Raw genomic sequence first — 23113 nt, 5'->3', positions numbered from 1 at the left:
TTCTACTTGGGTATATGAATATTTTACTTGTTTAAATTTTTGCACTAGAATATATGTGTAGAAATTGCAGGTAATTAATGAACCAGTAGTTCATACATAAATATTGAACTTGTAGTTCCAATAATGCCGTATAAGGAACCTGAAGTTTCCTTCATAAATTCACCATACACGATAAAACCAGTAGATTTTACATGTCTATACCATGTTATAGAACTTGAAGTTCTTATTTATTGTTTATGGATATTATTGCCCGAAGCACTAATTATGATTATTTGTTCCTTTCAACCAAAGAATGTCAAATCTCAACAAGCTTGATTTTGTCGCTTTGGAAGTTTCCGGAAGAAACTATCTAAAGTGGACTCAAGATGTTAAGCTTCATTTGACTGCCAAGAAGATGAGGTCGACAATCAATGCAGACAATGTTGTTGCAGAGTCCCTTAAGGCAAGTGCCATGATCTTCATTAGGAAGCATATGGAAGAAGCACTCCAAGTTGAGTACCTCGCTGAAGAGGATCCACGAGCTCTTTGGGTTGCTCTGGAAGAGCGGTTTAACCATCAGAAGACCATTTTCTTGCCTGAAGCAAGACATGACTGGCAGAACATCCGTTTCTAGGATTTCAAATCCGTGAATGAGTATAATTCGGAAATCTGCCGGATCCGGTCACTCCTCAAATTTTGTGGGGAGGAGCTCACCGAAGCTGACCTATTGGAGAAGACTTTCTCCACCTTCCCTGCCTCCTGTTTGGTCCTGCAGCAACAATACAGGGAGAGGAATTTTACCAAGTTCTCGGCATTGATCACTACTCTGTTGCTCGCTGAAAAGAACAACAACTTATTAATGAGAAATGATCAAGCCCGACCTGTCGGTACTAAAGCAGCACCATTGCCTGAAGCAAATGCTGTTGCTCATCGCAATTCAAACCGCGATAGAGGATACCGAGGTCATGGAAAGGGCACGAAGTCCGACCGCCCGAGAAATGGAAGGAAAGGTTCTCAGAGGAATGGCCCGTATGATCGAGGCCAACGCGACCAAGGCCAACGCGGTCATGGCCCACGAAACCCGAATTCTAGTGGCCAAGGCCCACGTGGTAAGAACCGCGGTCCCTCGGCCCCAAGAACTCGAAATGAGAGGAACACTGGTCCGGCCCGTCGCCACCAGAATCAGAACCAAAATCAGAATCAGAATCAGAATAATCTATGTTACCGATGTGGAGGAACTGATCACTGGTCTCGCACCTGCCGTGCATCAGCGCAAGCTGTAAATGAGTATCACGCCAGTCGCGGAACTCGAGAGACCAATCTCGTTGAGGGATCATTTCCTATGGATACCACCTTAGAGGTCACTGATTTCCAGGCTGCTACTGGATACTTCGAGGATTAGAAACTCGATGACATGGATATGATCGGCGCTTGTGCCGTATTTATTTTCTGAATAATGTTTTTTTTATTTGGATTATTTTGGTGATTTATGACTTGGATTATTTATTTTTGGAAAATTTGGTTATGCTCGAATATTATTTAATTCACTTAAGTTATTTTCATACATGTGATCCATTGAATTAAATTTATGAATAGGCATGTTTTGTGGGGAAGTTTGTTGTCTGGCTGACAGTGCTACTACGCACACCATACTCCAGGATCGGAAGTATTTTTCAAACTTATTGCCTACTCATACCTCTGTGACAACCATATCAGGCCAATCCAACCTGATAGAGGGTCATGGCAAAGCCCATTTTATGTTGTCCAATGGTACCGAATTTACCATTAATGAGGCCTTATATTCTCCATGTTCCAGAAGAACGTTGTTGAGTTTTAAGGATATTCGAGCCAACGGTTATCACGTTGAAACCACTGAGGAAAATGGAGTGGAATATCTTTGCATAACCTCCAATTTGTATGGCCAGAAGCGTACATTGGAGAAATTTAAATGCCTATCGAGCGGTCTCTATATGACCACCATTAGATCAATTGAGGCAAATCACATAGTTAACCAGAAGTTAACCAATTTGAGCAGTTTCTTGCTATGGCATGACCGGTTGGGACACCCAGGTCAAAGTATGATGCGCCGTATCCTCAATTCATCACACGGGCATCCCCTTACTAATAAGGATCTTGTGTTTAGTGACACAATATGCCAAGCCTGCTCACTCGGAAAGTTGAATACTAGACCATCATATGCAAAGACTAGTAAAGACTCCGCCCTTTTCCTGCAAAGGATACAAGGGGATATTTGTGGACCTATCCAACCACCATGCGGACCATTTAAATATTTCATGGTTTTGGTTGATGCATCGACAAGGTGGTCACATGTTACACTATTGTCCACAAGAAATGCTGCCTTTGCTAAACTCCTCGCCCAGATCATTAAATTGAGGGCTCACCACCCGGATTATCCCATAAAGTCCATAAGACTTGATAATGCCGGAGAGTTTACATCGAAAACTTTCGATGATTATTGCATGTCCCTTGGGATTGATGTTGAACATCCAGTTCCCCATGTTCACACCCAGAATGGTCTCGCAGAAGCGTTCATTAAAAGATTACAAATGATCGCACGAACCTTGGTTATGCGCACCAAGCTTCCAATTTCTGCGTGGGGCTATGCAATCTTGCATGCAGCCATGTTGGTCCGGTTGAGGCCCACTGCTACCCAACCTTACTCTGCGTTACAGCTGGTGACTGGGTACGAACCTGACGTTTCGTACTTACGCATATTTGGGTGTGCAGTTTATGTGCCAGTTGCGCCGCCACAACGTACCAAAATGGGTCCTCAACGAAGGATGGGCATATATGTCGGTTATGAATCCCCATCTATTATACGCTTTTTAGAGCCCTTGACAGGCGATCTCTTTACCGCCAGATTTGCGGATTGTCACTTTGATGAGACAGTCTTCCCGCCGTTAGGGGGAGATAAGAACGTCACCGTTCCTGAAGAACGACGTGAATTGACGTGGAATGTCCCCACTATGTCTCATCTCGATCCCCGAACCGCACAATGTGATAGTGAAGTGCGGAGAATTCTAGATCTACAGAGTGTAGCTCATAATATGCCAGACGCTTTCTCTGATCTAGCTAAAGTGACGAGATCACATATACCTGCTGCAAACGTGCCTGCAAGGATATCTGTCCCCGAAGGACGTGTCATCCCAGATGGACGAGGTACGGCCATAGCGGCTAACCAGTCTTATGTCCCTGCCCAGAAGCGAGGTAGACCACTAGGTTCGAAGGACTCTTATCCCCGGAAGAGGATAAATTTGGCACAAACGAGTCCTCTTGACATCGCAATCTCAACCGATCCATCTCACGAAATAGTTCCGGATTATGGGTCCGTCCTGGAAGAGACGGTGTTGGGGGACGCTCCAACATCTGAACCCACTCTCGAGAACAGAGAAATCTCTATAAATTATGCATGCTTGAGTGAGCTTTGGAATCGAAACGAGATTATCATCGATGATATATTTGTATTCGCGGTAGCTACCGAAATCATAACTAGCGATGACATCGAACCTCGCTCCGTTGATGAATGTCAACGTCGAGACAACTGGCCAAAATGGAAAGAAGCAATCCAGGTCGAATTAGATTCCTTGACAAAGAGAAAGGTGTTTGGGCCTGTCGTTCCTACACCTTCCCATGTTAAACCTGTAGGATTTAAATGGGTATTTGTAAGGAAGCGTAATGAGAAAAACGAGATTGTAAGATACAAGGCTCGTCTAGTGGCGCAAGGATTTTCTCAACGCCCTGGGATTGATTAAGAGGAAACGTATTCTCCCGTAATGGACGTGATAACGTTCCGCTACCTTATCAGTTTGGTAGTTTCCGAAAAACTGAGTATGCAGCTTATGGATGTGGTCACTGCTTATCTCTATGGGGATCTTGATACAGAGATATATATGAAAGTTCCCGAAGGACTTAAGATACCCGATGCAAATAGTTCCAGACCACGGAACACGCTCTCCATTCGTTTGAGGCGTTCACTATATGGATTGAAACAATCCGGACGGATGTGGTATAACCGTCTAAGTGAATATTTGATCGGAATGGGATATGTGAATAATAATCTATGCCCTTGCGTGTTTATTAAGAAAACAAGTTCTGGTTTTGCTATTGTAGCTGTTTATGTCGATGACATGAATCTAATTGGTACTCCTGAAGAGATCAAGGAAACTGCTAAACACCTGAAGTTGGAATTCGAGATGAAAGATCTTGGGAGAACGAATTTCTGTCTCGGCCTGGAGCTCGAGCACCGTGCAGATGGAATTCTAGTCCATCAATCGAATTACATCCAGAAGATGTTAAGGCGCTTTAATGAGGATAAAGCGAAGCCTTCTAGCACACCCATGATCGTCCGTAGTCTAGATCCTAAGAAGGATCCGTTTCGTCCCGCAGATGATAACGAAGAGATATTGGCACCAGAAGTCCCATATCTAAGTGCAATAGGCGCATTATTGTACTTGGCTCAATGTACTAGACCGGACATCTCATTCGCCGTGAACTTGTTAGCTAGATATAACTCTGCGCCAACACGCCGCCACTGGAATGGCATAAAAGACATTTTTCGCTACCTTAGAGGTACGACGGATATGGGCTTATTCTATCCCTATGCATCAAGGAATGGATCGAACCCCCTCGATCCTCGGAACGATGCCCGCCTTGTTGGATATGCTGACGCAGGGTATCTATCAGACCCTCACAAGGCGCGTTCTCAAACTGGTTACGTCTTTACCATTGGGAATACAGCAATATCTTGGAGGTCAACGAAACAGACCCTTGTTGCTACTTCTTCGAATCATGCTGAGATTATAGCCCTTTACGAAGCAGTTCGTGAATGTATATGGCTGAGAGCAGTTTCCAAACATATTCGAAGTACGTGTGGGCTGAATTCCACCACTGATGAACCAACGATTATCTATGAGGATAATGCCGCTTGCATCGAGCAGATGAAGACGGGTTTCATCAAAGGAGACAACACCAAGCATATTGCACCGAAGTTCTTCTTCAATCAACAGCAACAAGAGCATCAGATGATTGAAGTCAAGCAGATTCGATCTCAAGACAACCATGCAGACCTCTTTACCAAGTCACTACCAAAGTCCACGTTCTTGATGCATGTTCGAGGTATTGGTTTGCGTAGATTGGCTGATTTACCTAGTATGTAATCTTCAGGGGGAGTCGACATCAGGGGGAGTATCCCGAAGCATACTCACTTGACCATCGTGTACTCTTTTGTCCTTCGTCCAGGGTTATTTTGTCCCACTGGGTTTTGTTACCTGGCAAGGTTTTAATGAGGCACATCTTGGCATGGTCACCCTACTCATATTACATCCTGAAGATGTGTTGATCTGATACATATGCATTTGCTCATCTTTTCCCTTCGACCACGGGTTTTTCCCATTGGGTTTACCGGGCAAGGTTTTGGTGTAGCAACTCTAATGCACCCCGCTCCCATTGACATACTATTTGCCTATGATCCAGAAGATATGACTTCACCTACTTTCGAGGTTCTGATGTGACTACTCCACACTCAAGCGCGTTGCACTCTTTTTCCTTCGACCAAGGTTGTTTTTGTTCCCACAGGGTTTTTATTACTTGGCAAGGTTTTAACGAGGCAACTTAGAAGCGCATAGCAGAGACAACACTAATGACATGGAATATCCAAGGGGGAGTGTTGTAAATATATTGTTATATGTGGCTATCCCTGTAATTAGTTGTAGGGGCATACTAGTAAATATACAAAACCTAGTAAACCCTACTTCTATATAAGGATATTTATAACATGAATAAGATGAACTGATCATATTCTCTCTGCCTCCTCTCTTCCACAAACCCTAGATTTTCACATACTTTTACAACATTTGTAGATTTAACTGACAATTTTTTAATACCAAATGACATATGATTTTGTTGGTCTTGGTGACGCACTTAAGGAAGGCACTCTCATATCTGTTAACCCACTTCCAAGTTTTCCTACATTACTATGTTAACCCACTCTCATATACTGTGTTTACTAGATTGTCATTATTGACTTGGGTTAATGATATGTTCTTGTGGAGTTGTGGGGACTGACCCTTGAAGCATCTAATTCTAATGGCACCCGCATCACTCGTTGATGAGGTCACAATTGACAAATATATACAAAAATTAGATTTGCAACAATTAGGTGGAATGAACATCTTTACAAACCCATATGCATGATCTTAATTAGCAAAACATAATCTCAATCTAATCATGAGCATAATCAACCATAAAATCACCAATATTAATCAGCCAAGAATAACCAACAAATTAACTTATAATATTATAACCCATTAATTCAATCATCTTTGACGAGAATGATGAAAACCTACCACAATGTTGGTAATGTTGAGACACCTTCAATAATAATGGGGTTGTAGTGGGCTTACAACAGGTACAATACAAAACCCAATCACCCTCAATATATTTCCCAGCAAGTACAACGTGATGTTTTCAGCAATTCACACCAAGACTTGTAAGTTGTAACATCTCTTATAACACCAGAAATTTTCTTCAATCATAAATGATTCGAAAAAACAAAATTCTGGTAAATATGTTCATAACCCCTTGCTTGTTTTTGGTTTTAGAATGGATCAAAGTTTAGTCCAACACCTAATTGAAAAGACCCTCTAGACGTCTGTATCTAAAGCCATAAACAACTTAGCTCTAATCCACAAGCCACAGGTGAGGTGGGATTAAGTGATATTTTGTATAGTCACGGACAGCATTAGAAGAATTAGGAATCTGGGTAGCATTATGAGCTTTAAGAAAATGCTAAACTGTGTAGATATAATTGAACTTCTAGGAAATAATACGTAGCATTATGAGAGTGGGTAGCATTATGAGCTTTAATCTGTCTCCATATGGGATTGGAGCTCAATTGAAATGATGAAGCTCATAATAGCTACAATATTCAAGCTTAGAGGATTAAAAGCAGTTACAAAAACAGGTCCTCTTTCCTTCATATTCCCTAAATATAATCTGCATAACATGTCATAGTGTGGCTGAAACTTTGTGGTAGTAGGTCCTTTTGTGGTTGATGAATTGACCACTCAATTTTTTTTGGCTTTATGATATCCATTTCATTTATTTAATATTGATTAAGATTTTGGTTTCAATGTATCGGAAGCTTAACTTTTCAAAAGGTCCATCCGACCAGAAAACAATGTATTGGCCATTGTTTCAAACACCATGTATACACAAAAATTTCCAATAAAAATTGACAAAATGAATACCACAAATTTTTTTCTAACATACAGATCCAAAAGAAAATACAAAGCCAAATTTGAAATTTTCAAATAAGGTAATTATAAAATTGGGTTAAAATATGCATACATGACCCACCCCAATTGTTTTTTTCTTCTTTCCTATCCCACCCATTCCACGTTGACATAACAACATATCCCCTACTTTGAAAAATAAAGTTGGAGTGTTGGAGGTTGTTCCTTGCGTGGATATATACTAGAAGATCCCAGCTCATAATAAATCTTGAGCATCAGCTCCCACTGAAGCAAATTTCAATTCAACTGAAAAGAAAGATTAATACTTTGGTCTTCCTTTTTTAAGGAACATGAAAGAAAGAAAGAAAAAACAAAAAAAAAGTTACTGCATGTAGAGATTATTACGTACCCAAGGGGAGGTGAAGTTTGTGATGAAATCTGAGCACCAACAATAAACAAATACTTGAGCAGAACCTTCACAAATTAAGAGCATGAACAGCAGATCTGGGGTGTAATAGAGCTGGGCTATAGGAAAAGATTGAGCTGAGATATTTGGGTGTGGGTTCTTGAGAGAGAGAAAGCATAGGGGTTTTCGAAAGAGCAGAAGAGTAGAGATTGAGTGGCGTTGGAGCCCGATAAATAGAGGCAACATTTATTTTGGTAGGTGAAATGTAAAAGCCATGTACTGTAATGAAGTCTGCAACAAAGATCTCACAAGCACTGTAAAAGTAGGTGAACTAACCCCTTACAATGGTCAGATCGATGGTGCTTAGTTGCGTACAATAATGGCTATATATAGAAGTAGCCAGTAGCCTCTGCATGTACTGGTGATCGGTCACATGGTCTATATAGCTGCGTATATATATGCACATCTCCTCTCTCTCTTTCTTCCAAGCGAGTTACCAAGTACAACATACAAACAATGCTTCTGAGTTCCATCAGTACCCCTTTTGCCGTTCCTTTTTGACTGCTATGTCATCATGTTTTACCAGCTTTGATTGCTACCGAATTAAAGCTTTTTTTATTCATTTATCAGGAGTGATATATTCTCATCCTACTTGATAATATGAACAAGGTTGAGTTCATTAAGAAATTGATTAAGTTAGTTCCTGGTAATGCATTAAATCAAGTATATTATTTTGGGTTGTAATGTCATGTTAGATGGTCAAGGGGTAAGGTCATGTGTGGTATTGTCTGCATGGCTAAAAAGAGCAATGGCCACAGGAGATAATTTTAATTGGAAGCTTATTGACTACCCAATATTGATTTTGCAGCATTAGTTAATTAAGATCAAGCAAAAGTTTACTACTGTGTTTACTTGATCGATTGTCATTATTGACTTGGGTTAATGATGTGTTCTTGTGGGGAATGAGTCCGAATGACCTTTGAAGCATGCATCTAATTCTAATGGCACCCGCATCACTCGATGATGATCGAGGTCACTATTGACAGAAATATACAAAAATCAGTTCCGCAACAATTGGGTACGTGGGATGAACATCTTCACAGACCCATATGCATGATCTTAATTAGCACAGCATAATTTAAATCTAATCATGAGCATAATCAACCATAAAATCACGAATACTAATCAGCCAGGAATAACCACCAAACTTATAATATTATAACCCATTCAATCATCTTAGACGAGATTTATTGTCCCTCCAATCCATTCTCATTTCAATTTGTTTACAACTTTGAAGTTTTCATTTTGAACAAGAATATGGGGAATGATGTCTCATGTCCCCCTAACGGCCTTCTCTCTCTCACTTGTGCTAGAAGGTTGACTACGTTTTGTTTCCTAGTTGTTTTTATTTTTATTTTTTATGTGTGTGTGTTTCTTTTTTATGTTATGTTGGGTAGTGGTCATATATATGAACTATATATACTTATTCCCAACTGGGGTATGCAGCTGCTAGTTTGGAGGCTTGGAACATGTAGCTCACATGGAGACATGTGGGATAGTCATCCCACTTGATGAAACTGACTATTAATTAATGGACCTGATTTAATCTGACCTCATATCATTAAGAATAAAATCTTCTTTTTAAGCTTAATTACATGCATAAATCTGCAGTGGCCTTCTTCCTCTGCAAGAAGTTGAAAATTAACAAGCTAGGCAAATGCATGCATGCATGGGAATGTCTTGCTAGAGCTAGCTAGTGACAAGTTGATCACTTATAAATTAAGATAGCACATGATACATGATTATTTAAAAAAAATGGCAAGAATACAATTTTTTGTAACATATTATATAATATGTATATAATTAGGCTATAATATTCCTATACCAGAAGAAGCACTCATGGACTGTTATGTTAAATTGTTATTCTAAATGACCATATAGGACACGACCGAATAGGACAACATGCAAGTTTCAATCAAATCAATCACAAGATTGAGTTGAATAGTCCTGCAAACTTTGTGGAGTAGGGGAAATTAATTAGATTATCAATCTTAAGTAAAAGATCTTTTAAACACAAAATCCAAAGAATATATTTTCTCAGTCAAACGATACATTCAGGTGAGATGAATTGGACCCTCTGCAGACTATATATGCAGAGACGAATTGCAAACCTCCCTGCTCTTAATGCCATAAACAAAAGGTTGCATTTAATTAATCAACATAAACTTGGACAGCAATTTTTGATATGGGGAATGTATTATGTATATCTCTGTTGGTATGTGAATGTGAAGTATGACTTCCACTACTGGTTTAAAGATAAATTTCAGATCATCTAGGTGATCATTAGATCACATGGAAGCATGTGATAGTATCTTTCAACTCAGTTGATAAAACAAACCATGGATTAAGTTGAAAAGAGGGTTAATCGATGCCCGGTAAGATCATTAACAAAAAGGTCTGCAGTAGGCAAATCTTATGGTATATCTATAGTTTAGCTGTTTGTGTTTATCAATTAAGTTGATTTGTATAATAGCAGCCACTATATGCATTAAGATCGGTTTTGACCTCTCAATCATGAGCGCTAATCACAAGCAAGCAAAAAGATTCTTATAGATCAGAAAGTTTTTAAATAAATTAAGGGTAGATCATAGATGTTCCCTCATCCAAGTAAACATGTGGCATAACTTAAGGGAGCTGCTCCTCTCATTTTTAATTCAGAGCTAATGACTGATTTTGGTGCAGAAAAAGGAGGGTCCAATGGATTTTGTTTATGATGTCGGTATCTAACTTTTGGTTCATGGAAAGTAGTCTATGAACTAGTGCAAGTCTGTAATTATAAGCAGAAAGCATATTGTCGCAAAAGAAGATAAATGTTTGTTCATGGAGAATCATCAATTTCCGTGAAACCATTCAAGTGGACCTTTATGTATATATATACATATTGAGTGTAAGTGTCAATTTAAGATTCAAGATTGACCCGGCCACTTGAGGGAAGCAAGGAAACTTTGCTGCTTCACTGAAGCTTGACTGAAAAACAAGTTGTCTGCTCTTGTTTCATCTGGTACATTCAATTAAGACGTACTAAAATTGAGACTTAAAGCTCTTTGATCCTTTTGTTACATCCCCCCAACTGCATAGTAATTCACTTCCTGCATGCATGTTTTGCTCTCTTCTGCGCACTGAACCAAATTAAGTTGCCTTATATTGTGTTATACTGCAATGCAACAATTGTACTTCTTTTATTGTTTAGCATTAGATCAATTGTTTCGGCCTGGCTTCCTTAGAAAACTAATGAATCAAGTAATCACATTGCCAAGTTTGTTACAACATTGGAGACATGTGATGAGCTTAATTAGTTACCAAAAATCAATGAGAGCAAATCTCAGTGAACATCTGTATTGAGTCTATGATTTTTAATTCCGGAGAAGATACACTGAGCTGAAAAAGGAGGTACGAAATCTCTAGAAATCATCATCCTAATTATCATTAGGCCACAAAATCAACAAGAAAAAAGAAGTTGGAAAAGAAAAATTGTGTGCAATCAACATAAACCATTTCCTGCTGCTTCATATACATCATATATATTTTTGTTTATATGCATTCTTGGATAGCAACTTAGCAAGTACACAATATTGGGTTGTGATTGGCATGTTGGATAGTCAAATTGTAAGGTCATGTATGGTATTATCTGCATGGCTAAACAGATCACTGGCCAAAGGGGATAATGTTGGGAGCTTATTGATCCAATACTGATTTTGCAGCATTAATTAATTAGAGGTAAAAGTGTAACAATCAATAATCTAATCAAAGATTCCACCATTTCTTAAATTGGCTCTTTGAGTTCTGCATGTGGCATCTGATTAGCATAATTAAAAGGTTAATGTGTGCAGCTGGAGAAGAATTTGACTGGTCATAATCATAAAGTCATCTAATTTCAATCCAAATAAATCATGGGGTATGCATATATATACCAAAAGGTCCACTTGAAAAAATAAATATATATGCAAAGATCTTGATAAATATTTTCAGAGTTTTAGTATCCCCCAACCCATTGACAATTTGACATGGCCTGCTAAAAGGTGGGTGGCTTGCTGCACTTTATTTTGGAACTCTTGATATTATTAAATTTGCAAAAGGCCCTCATGATGGAAAAAGAGATAGCTGAATCGTTTTCGATTTTCTGGCATTCATTTCATTGAAGGGGTTTTTGGATTCATATCAATGATTTGCAGTTAGCTAGCTAGCTTGTATTAGTTTTGTACTTCTTTTTGACTCTTGAATTTTGCATTCCTTCCAATTTTAATTTACTCTATGAAACCTTCAATTTATGGATGGTTACATGCATGCACTGCAAGAATCAAACACTCCAACAATTCACATAGCTGGTAAGCACAGCATAGAAGAGAGGGACATTATATATATTATCTCTGCTATTTGCCTCCATGAAAATTGAAAAGACTTATTGTTAGTGGTCCCAAACCTTAAAGATTGAAAAGAACCAAGTAAGACAAAAATGTGCAAAACTTAATTAATTAAGCTTAGCTTCTATTGAATTAACTACTTAACTACCCATGATCCTAGATGCCCTCTACTGCTTAATTAGTGATTTTGGGTTTTCTAGACTCTGTTTGGGTTCTTTCTTATTCATGTGGTAGATTAGAAGGCTGCATCAACACCTTTTTCAGCGGCTAGCCGCATGCCCTTTGCATTTAACAATAGCTCTTAGGGGTCAAGGCCATGGAAAAAGCAAAACAAAGATACCCATAAAATCCAATGGGAGAAAAGCTTGGGGAATATTTTTATAGCAAGTGTTCCCCAACCCTTGAACATGACATGTTAATGCAGGGCTCTGCATGCACCTCATGGTTTTTGCATGTATGTTATGTGCAGTCTAAAAGAGGTGAAGAAGAATATATACTAGTTATCAAGCAGAGTTGACCCTTTTGTTCATGAAAGGGGGGAGACTTAATTATTTTAGTATATAATCTACATAGAAAGTGTTAAAAATGCCCATTTCAGTGGAATGTACAATGTAGGATGTAGTCCTGGATTTTGTTGTTTGAGAGAACACAGCCCTTTTGTGTGGAAATGAAGCCATCAATCCATTAAGTGCAGTAGTAATTTTAAGCAGCTAAAGATTTTCCTGTTTGCTGATCATGGTAGGTTGTCTGTGGCATGTAATATGTCATATGTTTGTTCATGAGAGGTAGGTGTATCATGTATGAGATTTTCAGACAATATGAATATGGAGTGTTTGTCTAAATGCATTTAACTAAACCAATGAGCTAGACACTAGTATATAATGCTTTTGTTGTAATTAACTAGGACACCCATTCATTGTTCATCTGGGACAAAGTGAAACTTTGAGCTTAATTAAGCATTGGCTGAATGTAATCCTTTGAATCTTTCTATCCCATATACTTAAGTACTTAACTAGTTTGATTAAATTTTCTCTTGCAAGTTAATTAATATCACAGGAAATGCTATGTATGTAAGGCAGCTTCTGAAAATAAATCAAAGTCCATTCGATTTATTTTTGAAAGGGTTCTAGTTTGGAAATCATGAAATGAGGTCAAAATTTAATTCCTTTAACAATGAGCTTTGATTTCACAAACAACTACTTATTATAATATTATTAATTTGTAACACTATGTCAGTATTGTCATATAATGTTATGGTAACACAGGATGATTTCTCTAAATCAAATCGAAATAACTTCGACTTAGTCCCTAAAAGTGAACGGATGTCCATTTCAAAAGTTTTTGTTGTTGTTTTTGCCAAGTATATTTTAGAAACTATTTTTTATGTTCAAGGCCCAAGCTAGAACATCAAAAGTTTGTAACATGGTTGTAAACTCTGTTGCAGGAATCATACAAAGTCCAAGGGTTCGAATCCAAAGTTCCACGGGTTCATCGACAGTTTTAGATTTCAATTTTCATTTCAAATAAATAAGATAAAAAATCTAGTCTCTCTCCAATCCATATTACCTTGATTTACACGTGTAGGGAGGAGATCCTCTCTGGCATAAATATGTTGACCGTTGACCAGAAAAAGTAGAGCACGGGAAGGACTTTTGGTCCGAACGAGCGGGGACAGAAGGCTCCCATTGCGGCGAGCGACACGTGTGCAAAGGGACATGATAAGCAAGCAACTCTTAAATTTAACGCACAACCAACCGTAAAATAAAAGGGGCCCACCGAACGATACTATTACCATGTGCACCATGTGATCACCCTATCCTTTCTCCTAAAATAAGTATTTAATCTCCACTCGCTTTTCACACATTTTTTATTTTTTTATATAGTAGGCATGGGGTGGGACCAAATTATAATCTTAAACATTTTGGATAATTCATGTAAATATCGTTTATAGGCTCAAATTTCTTTTTTTGTTCATGTAGTTCGCATCAAGTAATCAAGTTTTACTTAATTCCTTATAGTTTTAACTGTTTTAATTTTGTTCATGTAGTCCTAATTTTCTAATTCGATGACACATTAATTTCTTCAATTTGTTCGATGAAATAACACATAAAGCGCACAAGTGAGAGTGTTTTAAGCTTTAGGGTAGTTTAGTTTCATTGTTACTATCTAAAATATCTTGAATCCTGTTGTCACATGCTATTTTTGTTGAACAAATTGATGAAATTAAAAGTGTGTATTTTTTTCTTGGCCTTTAAGAGTGTGTATTTGAATTACAACAATTAGTAAACCATATGGATAACATTTGCGTGATTAAAATTATAAGGACTTAAGTGGAATTGCCCCAAACTAAAGGGATCAATAACGAACTTCTACATTTTTTATAAATACTAAAATAATTTTGTAATCTAAATTAAACATTTTTTTGTTACAAATCCAAACTAAAGTTGGATGGATAGCGGGATAGGGATATGAAAAATTTCCGAACAACTCAACTCGAAAAACTGATCGATATAGAATAAATGTTTTGTTTATTACACTTCTTGATCTAACAATTTTGTTTTTTCCTTCATCAGCTTCATCTAACAATTGAGAAATACATAGAGCTTGATCTGGTGAGTGTAAACTTAGTGGGTTTTTTTGTTATGAGAAGTGCTATTTACACTCCACTTTTATTTTATTATTATTTTAATTTGATTTTGTTAATTTAATTCCCAAGTAACCCCCAATTAAACTTTAACCTTTTCTTATTATTTAAGAAAAAATTAGTTTAAATTGAATTTAAATTATTCAAAAAATAAAGAAAAAATGCATGATGACATTTTTGAAATGCCAATAACATCTCTTGTTTTTATTTTTCTCTTTTGTTCTGAAAACTTAGAGGGTTATATCGAAGCAAAATAGGCACCAAAACCCCAAGGGTATATTTCCCATCACGTCACTAGCTACATTGGCATTCTATCAATTTGCCATATGCAATGATCAAAGCCATGGATTGATGGGTCCACTTTTTGTTGAGATTATGTGCTGAAGCTAAACATAGCTCGTCTGACTGATCAGAACATATATGATACGTCACTGTGGGAGTGATCGACCTAAGCCTTTTTCATTGATCAAGCCCCACAATGGACATGCTCGCCCCAGTCCCACGTAAAGTCACATCCACATAATCATTTATAACACTTGTTCGATAAAAGATAACAGAGGAAAATCAAACCAAGTAAATAAGAATAATCGATAAATATATATGTGCAAAATGAAAAACAATATTTTAGGAAATCCAAAAGCAAGATGAATGATTTGAGTATTGGCCCTATTGGGGTTGAACTCTCTTGTAAGTCAGGTGGATATACATTAATTATTTTTTTAAAATTTAAAATTTTGAAATCTAGTAATTGTTTGATATGATAACAAATTTGATTTTAGATTGAAACTTCCAACACAATTATCAATTTTCACATATTTATCGTAAGATAGTGTTGTGTCTCAATTTAACAGATTAAATTTTTAGAATCTTGTAATTCATTGATATTGCAATTTGCATATTGTATAAATTAAGGAGAAAAACTTTTGTGAAACAAGCATAATGTGCTTAAGTTCGAATTTTATAAGAATAATATGAGATGATCGACGGCAAACACATTGTGTAAGTCCTATACAATTGTTTCCTCTCTTTGTTTTTTTTTTTTCTTTTGCATTAAGGGTATTTTTGTTTTTTTTTTTTTTCTAAGATGCATTCTTCAAATGAGTGTTGCAAATTAGCCATAAGAAAAGTGTGGAACCGTTGAAACTCACTAACTTTAAATGGTGGCACATACACACAAGAAAATTATGTATTTTTATTAATTTTGCATTTATCTTATAACTTACGTAATTCCAGGACACCTTGGAGGCTTGGATCAATGAAGCTATGGGCATTGATTTTGTTCATGGGTACATTTATGAAAGCTACGTGCAAATGCAACTACGCTCCAATATCAATATGTTCCTTGAGAGACAGAAAGCAACATACATTTGGCCCAAACGTTTTAGCTAAAAATTATTCCTTTGCATAAAATTTTTCATGATGTTGACGATAAAATTCTAAAAATAAAGAATATTCTTATTATAATATAGTCTAAAATGTAATATTAAGCACCGTCAACTTGATTAAGTAAATTTTTGTTTGAAACATTATTCAAATTTACTTCAGATAATTGAGATTTTTCTAAATTAAGAATTTCAAATAATTAAGGTTGATGCTAGACAATACAACGAGTTAAAATCTATCATTAAGTCACAATATTGTGCAAATAAATTACTTATTTCTCTTTGACAATACAATTTTCATATAATAAACACCCCATAACCTGTCATAAATCTCTCTAAAATACATTAAACTTCAAGTCCATGGGGAGACTTATAATTTGAGTGATGGAGGTACTTTATTCTTACAATTACAATAAAATCCTTGAATTAATTTTGTTTTTTTGGCCTGATTGAATTAAAATAAATAAATAAATACAAATTCGGACTAATAAAAAAAATAAACGTTTGAAAATACAAATTCGGACTATTATTATCAAACCCTTCAACTATTATATTAAACCATTATATTGGAACCTATTTTTTCACTCTTTTTACCCACTTGGATACTCAACTCTTAAAAATTAAGGACTGTTACTTATTACTTCAAAATTTTCACTACACCTGCCAGAGGAGTTAAACTCTCAGAAAGGAGCATCAGTAATTTGATCCTCTCTGCAGCCTAAACTTTTTCCTTTGAACTGCCTCATTCATCCCTCATAGTTGTAGAGCAGCTATGAGCTATGTATAGCTTTTGAAGATTCCATAAAAGTCATTTTCCCCAAACCCTATTCACAGTTACATCCCCACAAGCCAAGTGAGATTTCCTGCATTTAACTCCCTATCTCTCTTTCACTGAGCTAAGTAGCCCATGACGTGGGTGCTTTGGGAACCCACCACTTTATAATACTACTATTTGGCAATAAACAACCAAAATATATTATTATAAGCAACAAAAATTTTAACTTTAACAATGACATTTTCCTTTGTTTATTATACTATAAAATAAATTAATTAATTAAATTTATGGTGGACCTCTCGAGGCAAAGAAGGCCCAGGTGATACCCACTGCCACACACACACACAAACCCCTTAATATTTTCTTTTTCCAAGTCCTTATAAATAGCAAACCCAACTCACCATCCTCCTCCGTCAGTGTGACTCAGTCTCTCATTACTCGCAAATCCACCGTTTTTTCACTTCTTGTTTGCTCTGTTTCTCCAAAGCCAAAGCCAAAGCCAAAGCCAAAGCCAAAAAAACCCATTAAAGAAGTCATCTTGCAAAACCCATATTCATTTATGGCTTCTTCTGTATCTGTATCTGCCACTACAACTCCAAGTGCTCATCATCCACCGCCTTTCTACTTTGATGAGAAGTGGAAGCTGTCAAAGAAAGAAGGGTCATCAAGATCAAGCCGCTCTTCTTCTTGTAATTCTCTCATGAAGAATTCCTCACAGTCACAGTCACAGTCACAGTCACAGAGAAGGTGCTCTTTCAGCAGAAAGTGTGCAAGATTGGTGAAGGAGCAGAGGGCTCGCTTCTACATCATGAGGCGCTGTGTTACTATGCTCATCTGCTGGCATGACTACAGCGATTCATAAAAGTGTTTGATACTTGATAGAAAAAAGGAGGAGGAACTAGAGAGAGAGAGAGAGAGAGAGAATGAAAAATGAAATATTTTTCTTCTCTCTTATAATCCTTGCTTTATTTCTGTTAGATCTTTTTTGGGGTTTGGGTTTTGCTCCAGAAACCCACTTCCGTTCTAGCTTCTTTTTTCTTTTTCTTTTTTTCTTGAGGGCCAAGCAGGAGGAGGAGGAGGAGGATGATTTATACTTGTACATAAATTTTTTGTTTCCTTTCTTTGATTTCTTTTTTTTATGGGTTAGATTTTTTTGGGCTCTGAATCTCCAGGGTTCTTGATCATGTTGTCTCCACTGTTAATTACTATCTGAGAATATTAGAGAGCGAGAGAGAGATTTAAATGAAACACAATCAAATTGAGATTTTGATCCCCTGCCCTTCATTTCTTGCTTTTGATGCTTAATTCTTTTTCATGGGTTTGCTTGTTCTTGAAATTGAAGTGATGGGTTTGCTTCACATCACTTCTTTAGCATAGAGAAAGGAGAAGATTCCATGGAATTGTGGATCTGGTAAGCTTGGCTGACACAGGTGGTATAATATTATTAATTTTTTTGTTAATAAGAAATTAAGAACATGAATGTTAGAGATTAATATAAAAATGGGTAAGTCTCACTAGAAGATGGACCAACATGGGAGACAGAGACTCTTATGCAAAGATGCCCCTTCTTTACATTACTATTTAAATGTAAGACTTTTTGGTAAAAAAAATTAAAAATTGTGTACTAATCTTTGATGCCATATGCTGCATATGCAATCAGACTGTCACTTCTACTAATAGGACCTCTAATAGCTGGAGAAGTAATTGCCAATTTGGGTTCAGCTTCCAATGTATCTGTAATTGAAATGACCAAATTGCCCTTCGTTTTTCAGGGCTTTGACCAGTTGTGGACCACTTTGACCTCTTATCTAGTATAGGGAGGGGGCAGTCTTGACTCTTGAACCTTCCCCTGGCTTTCATGGTTTGTGTATATTTTGCCATCAGATTCCTAAACTGCTCAACAACATGTGAGGAGTCTGATTACTATGCATGTGTGGGGTCATTTTCGTCCCTTCAAATTTTACAGCTGGTTTGGTTTCCCTTCTTGTTTATTATCATACTGTGGGTTCATGTTGTGTGTCGTCATGGATCTGACCATTCGTTAAAATGTAGGAACTTTTCGAAATCCTAAAGCTTTTTTTTTTGACACTTCAATGCAAAAGCTGAAATACTATAATAAGTATCGTAACAAAATTAATAATGTACTAAAATAAGTAAGCTACACTTAACTACCCCAATTACCAACCAACTATTTTTTCAATATGTTGAAAAAGATTGTAAGTTCGAATTTTCTTATGGGAAAAAAATTAAGTGGCTCAATTTGAGCTGAAGTATTATTACAATAAAATTCTCCTAAAGTTCCTTTGTTTTTTTTTTTTTGGTCAATCTCATAAAATGACCCACAAGTTGGAAGTGGTTATTTAGTCTTGACAAATAAATAATTTGAGTACCAGCTCTGGCACTGGCAAGTTGGCACGGTGGACACATTGTTCACACACATAAGGCCTTTCCTTTAAATAAAAAATGCATTAATGTAATCTAATAGATATTGTTTTTCTGTATAAAAAAAAAATTACATAAGTCTGACGAAATTGGATTCTATTTGTTTCTATAAAATTCCAATACAATGTGCTGGATATATTTAATTTTAACATAGAAGGTGGAGAACCAAATTCAAGCATACTTTGTACACAATTTTTGTGCAAAAACCGTTGTTCATGAACGTACCCCTAAATTGTTTATATAATCACATCAATTTTATTTACTATGATAAAATAGTAATAAATTCATAATACATTGTGAATACTTAATATACGAAAGTGAGTGAAATAAAAATCCAATATTGAATATCGGTCGATAAAATCGAACAAGTATAAATTGTATAATTACATTGATGGGCCCTATCTCATGAGTTTAGGCATGCAAACATTTGATGCTCCAAGAAGATACAAATTTTGTTGATACCCAAAAAAACAAAAGGTGTCACGTTATTATTTTGAGATGGGGTTAGGTGAACAAACTAATCAAAAATCATGCATTGCCAATCTGCCATTTCCCATGCTTTCTTGGCTTGTCTTAATACCAACTCAAATGCCACAAACTCACAAAGTGTACAAGGTCACCACAGTCTTTTCCATCTGTCTCTTTTGTTTTGTTTTTTTGGGCTCTTCCTTTTCTCCCTATCTCTTTTTCCTTTCATTATCTCTAATTGTTCTCAGTTTTTGTTACTAGTGTTGTGTGTATTGCTTGAGGAGGTCAAACAGAAAACTTTGCTTTCCTCAACGGTCAAAATTATTATTATTATTTTTCGTACACTTTAATTAGAGGCAATCAATTCAAAATATCGTAATTATTAAGGTTTTGATTGTTAATCATTGGAATTTAGCTTAGGCGTGCCAAAGGGACCGAAAAAGAACAAAAAGAAAGCAAAAAATCGATTTCACATTGGACTTTGGAGAGGTGATCCAAATGACCCAATAGATTCAACAAGGAAAAGTGAGAACAAAATCTTCCCTCAAATCTTAACCCACTTTTCCTTTTGGATGATTAGAAATGTTAGTGGATTTTTTTTAATGTCTCTTGGGGTTGGAGCAGAAATTGGATGTCTAATCGTTGCATTTTCCCTCCATTTTCATTAACCTTGTGTTTTGGAATTTGGTATTACACACTTGTTGGTTGTTACTTATGACTTATGAGTTATGACCATCTATTATAATGAAAAACTAAGAGGGTAATATTTTATTACCAAACCATTCGATAATGTAAGCATTTTATATACTGTGAATTACCACATATTTAACAATAATCAATATGATTAATATCTAGATTTATAGTATAATAACATATCATATTAATTTATATTTCGAGACAGTGTGGCAAAATAGCATTTTCGTAAAATAAGTGTTCTGGAATCTGGATACCAAAACAAAACACAAAGTTTTAGATCTCAATTTATTTTATCTTATTTTATTTATTTATATCCAAACTTACTCTAAACTTTATTTATTTTTGTCTATTAAGATACTATTATTTTACCCTCCATGCATAGCATTTAATGATGGAAATTTAGTACTAGTGTTTGATGATTCTTCCACTATCTCTATTGTTTAACTAGTGATAAGTCAATTTCAATATCAATTTAGGAATTGTATTAGTTGTTCCTAAACAGTTCTTCAACATTAGTAGTTTAATATAAAAAAGAAAAAAGAAAATTATATCATCAAATTCTATGCTGTTTTACAGTACTAGTGAGAGTGATTAGTGACAGCTTCACTTAAAAGTTAAAACCCCAGTAAATGAAAACTGGTCCAAAAGGCCATAGGCAAGGGCCCAGAGTCGTACTAGATTCTCAACAGAGTGGCCCACCCTTATCTCTTCTTTTGGTAATGACCGAAGATTTTCATGGCTGTAGGCCCACCCTAGAGCTCTATAAAATTATAAATTATCCAATTTAAAATCCCCTATAATTAAAAATGCTGGTGGGCCCTGTAGAACATTCTTGCTAAACGACGAGTTTTGATAAACAAAGCCAAAGCAGGTGGCGTGGCCGTGGCGTGCCTTGTGTTTTATAAGGAGATTGTTTGGTCAACGGTCACATCACGGACACGCCAGCGACACGCGGAATCTGGATATAATAAGCGACTCGACACGTGGCATATCATCATTAGCTAATCACTTAAATCAAAGAAACGCCTCTGAGCCATTTTGGATCGTTGCTCACAAGGGCTTCCTGGGACCCACGATCACGAGATGGGGGTGTGCTCGTGTGGGGTTCGTGACAAGCGTTGTAAAATGATTCAACCTATTTTTTTTTTTTTGGGTCAAACGATTTTTCAATCACAAGGGCTTTATGCAGTTAACCATTTCTTACATGCAATTTTTTCTCTGGGCCCTGACCCTGAGACACGCTTCTTCTCCAGTTTCATGTGAAATGAAAAAGGTGGTCCACTGGTCGGTGGTCCAAACCCCGACAACTATTCATAATTATTTGGGCCATGACCCATGGAGTCTTACTAAGAACGTGTGGTAAAAGAGTTAAATACAAAAATGGTTTACAAATTTTACTATAATTTTCAATTTGGTTCATTAACTATAAAAACTATCAATTTGGTCCATAAATTTCTCAAGTTGTACCAAAATAGTACAAACATTAACTTACATAAAAAAAATTAAGCCAAAATGTGATGAATGAAATTACATGTTGTATATATGACTAGTTCCGTTATTTTTTTTTTTTTTATGAAAATTAACGTTTGTACTACTTTGATACAATTTGAGAAATTCGTGGTTCAAATTGACACTTTTTATTGTTAATAAACCAAATTAAGAATCACAGTAAAGTTCGTGGACTATTTTTGTATTTAACTCTAATAAGAACCAGCACATTGTATGACCATTAAGAAGAATAAATTACCGATGTGTATAAATTTTATGTGTATCACTTTCATTATATTTTATGTTTCGTTATTATAAATATAAAGACAATAAATATATATATACTCATTACATGAAAGTTTAATTTCATATTCACCTTACCCTTTTTCTTTTGTATGACAAAAGAAATAGCAACGGAGTAATGCATGACCGAAATTATGCCATGAGACCAAAATTCCTCCTCATTTCTGCCCTATTCTCTGTGGGGGATTCCTTATCCTTGCTACTTTTATGAAGCATAATTTTTAAGTTCAGACTTGGGAATGAATCATTTGTGTGAGGGTAAGGATCAAAATATGCACACTTTCAAAAACAGTGGGGTGAGCTAAAATAATTAAAAATTATATACCAAACAATTTTGGTTCAAGTATAATGTAGAGTTCTTATGGATGTGAGCAATTCTTTGGGGAGAAAGATCTAGCCCATAATGAAACCACCTACGGTTTATATATCTCTTTAGCATGTGGAATTCCATCTTTTTGAAGAACAAAATTCACAATAGAAGAAGAAAATGAAAATCCATTGTCACTGCCACCCTCTTTAGCTAATGATTTAAGAGAAATCTCAACCAGCTTGTCAAAATAATGTGAAATTTAGCCATCAAAATATGCACACTTTGAAAAACAATGGGGATTAGGAGGCTTCACCATCCCTTTGATATCATTTTCGAAGATTATTTTTTGTTTTCTTCTATGATTTTTATAAAGCCAAAAACAATAAATTTCTTGAAAAGATAGATTTTGCAGAATAATCCAAGAAAAATAGCATCATGTTTAGTTTCGTCTTAAATAATAATCAAGTCTAAAACAGATCATCACGCGCGACACGTGCGCGTGGGCCTGTCATCAAGTCATCTTAGATTCGTAATACAAAAGGGCAG

General features: G+C 36.3%; 1 protein-coding gene and 1 pseudogene across 1 annotated transcript; both read left to right on the top strand.

The window, feature by feature from the left end:
• Window positions 1–292: 292 nt before the first annotated feature.
• On the top strand, window positions 293–1381 carry LOC147289985 (uncharacterized; annotated as a pseudogene).
• Window positions 1382–17292: 15911 nt separating this feature from the next.
• Window positions 17293–18097, top strand: LOC147289984 (small polypeptide DEVIL 11-like). The gene has a single exon (XM_086238152.1). The coding sequence runs from the start codon at window positions 17420–17422 to the stop codon at window positions 17720–17722; it is 303 nt and encodes a 100-aa protein (XP_086094278.1). The 5' UTR covers window positions 17293–17419; the 3' UTR covers window positions 17723–18097.
• Window positions 18098–23113: the final 5016 nt, after the last annotated feature.

Source organism: Dryas octopetala, chromosome 3 (genome assembly GCF_963921425.1).
Source record: "Dryas octopetala chromosome 3, drDryOcto1.1, whole genome shotgun sequence".
Taxonomy (NCBI): Eukaryota; Viridiplantae; Streptophyta; class Magnoliopsida; order Rosales; family Rosaceae; genus Dryas; species Dryas octopetala.
Note: the sequence above shows the minus strand (reverse complement) of the source record. Positions and strands in the feature narration are given on the sequence as shown.

Excerpts from the sequence above, each read along its gene's own strand:
- LOC147289984 (XM_086238152.1), top strand. The coding sequence starts at position 17,420 with ATGGCTTCTTCTGTATCTGTATCTGCCACTACAACTCCAAGTGCTCAT.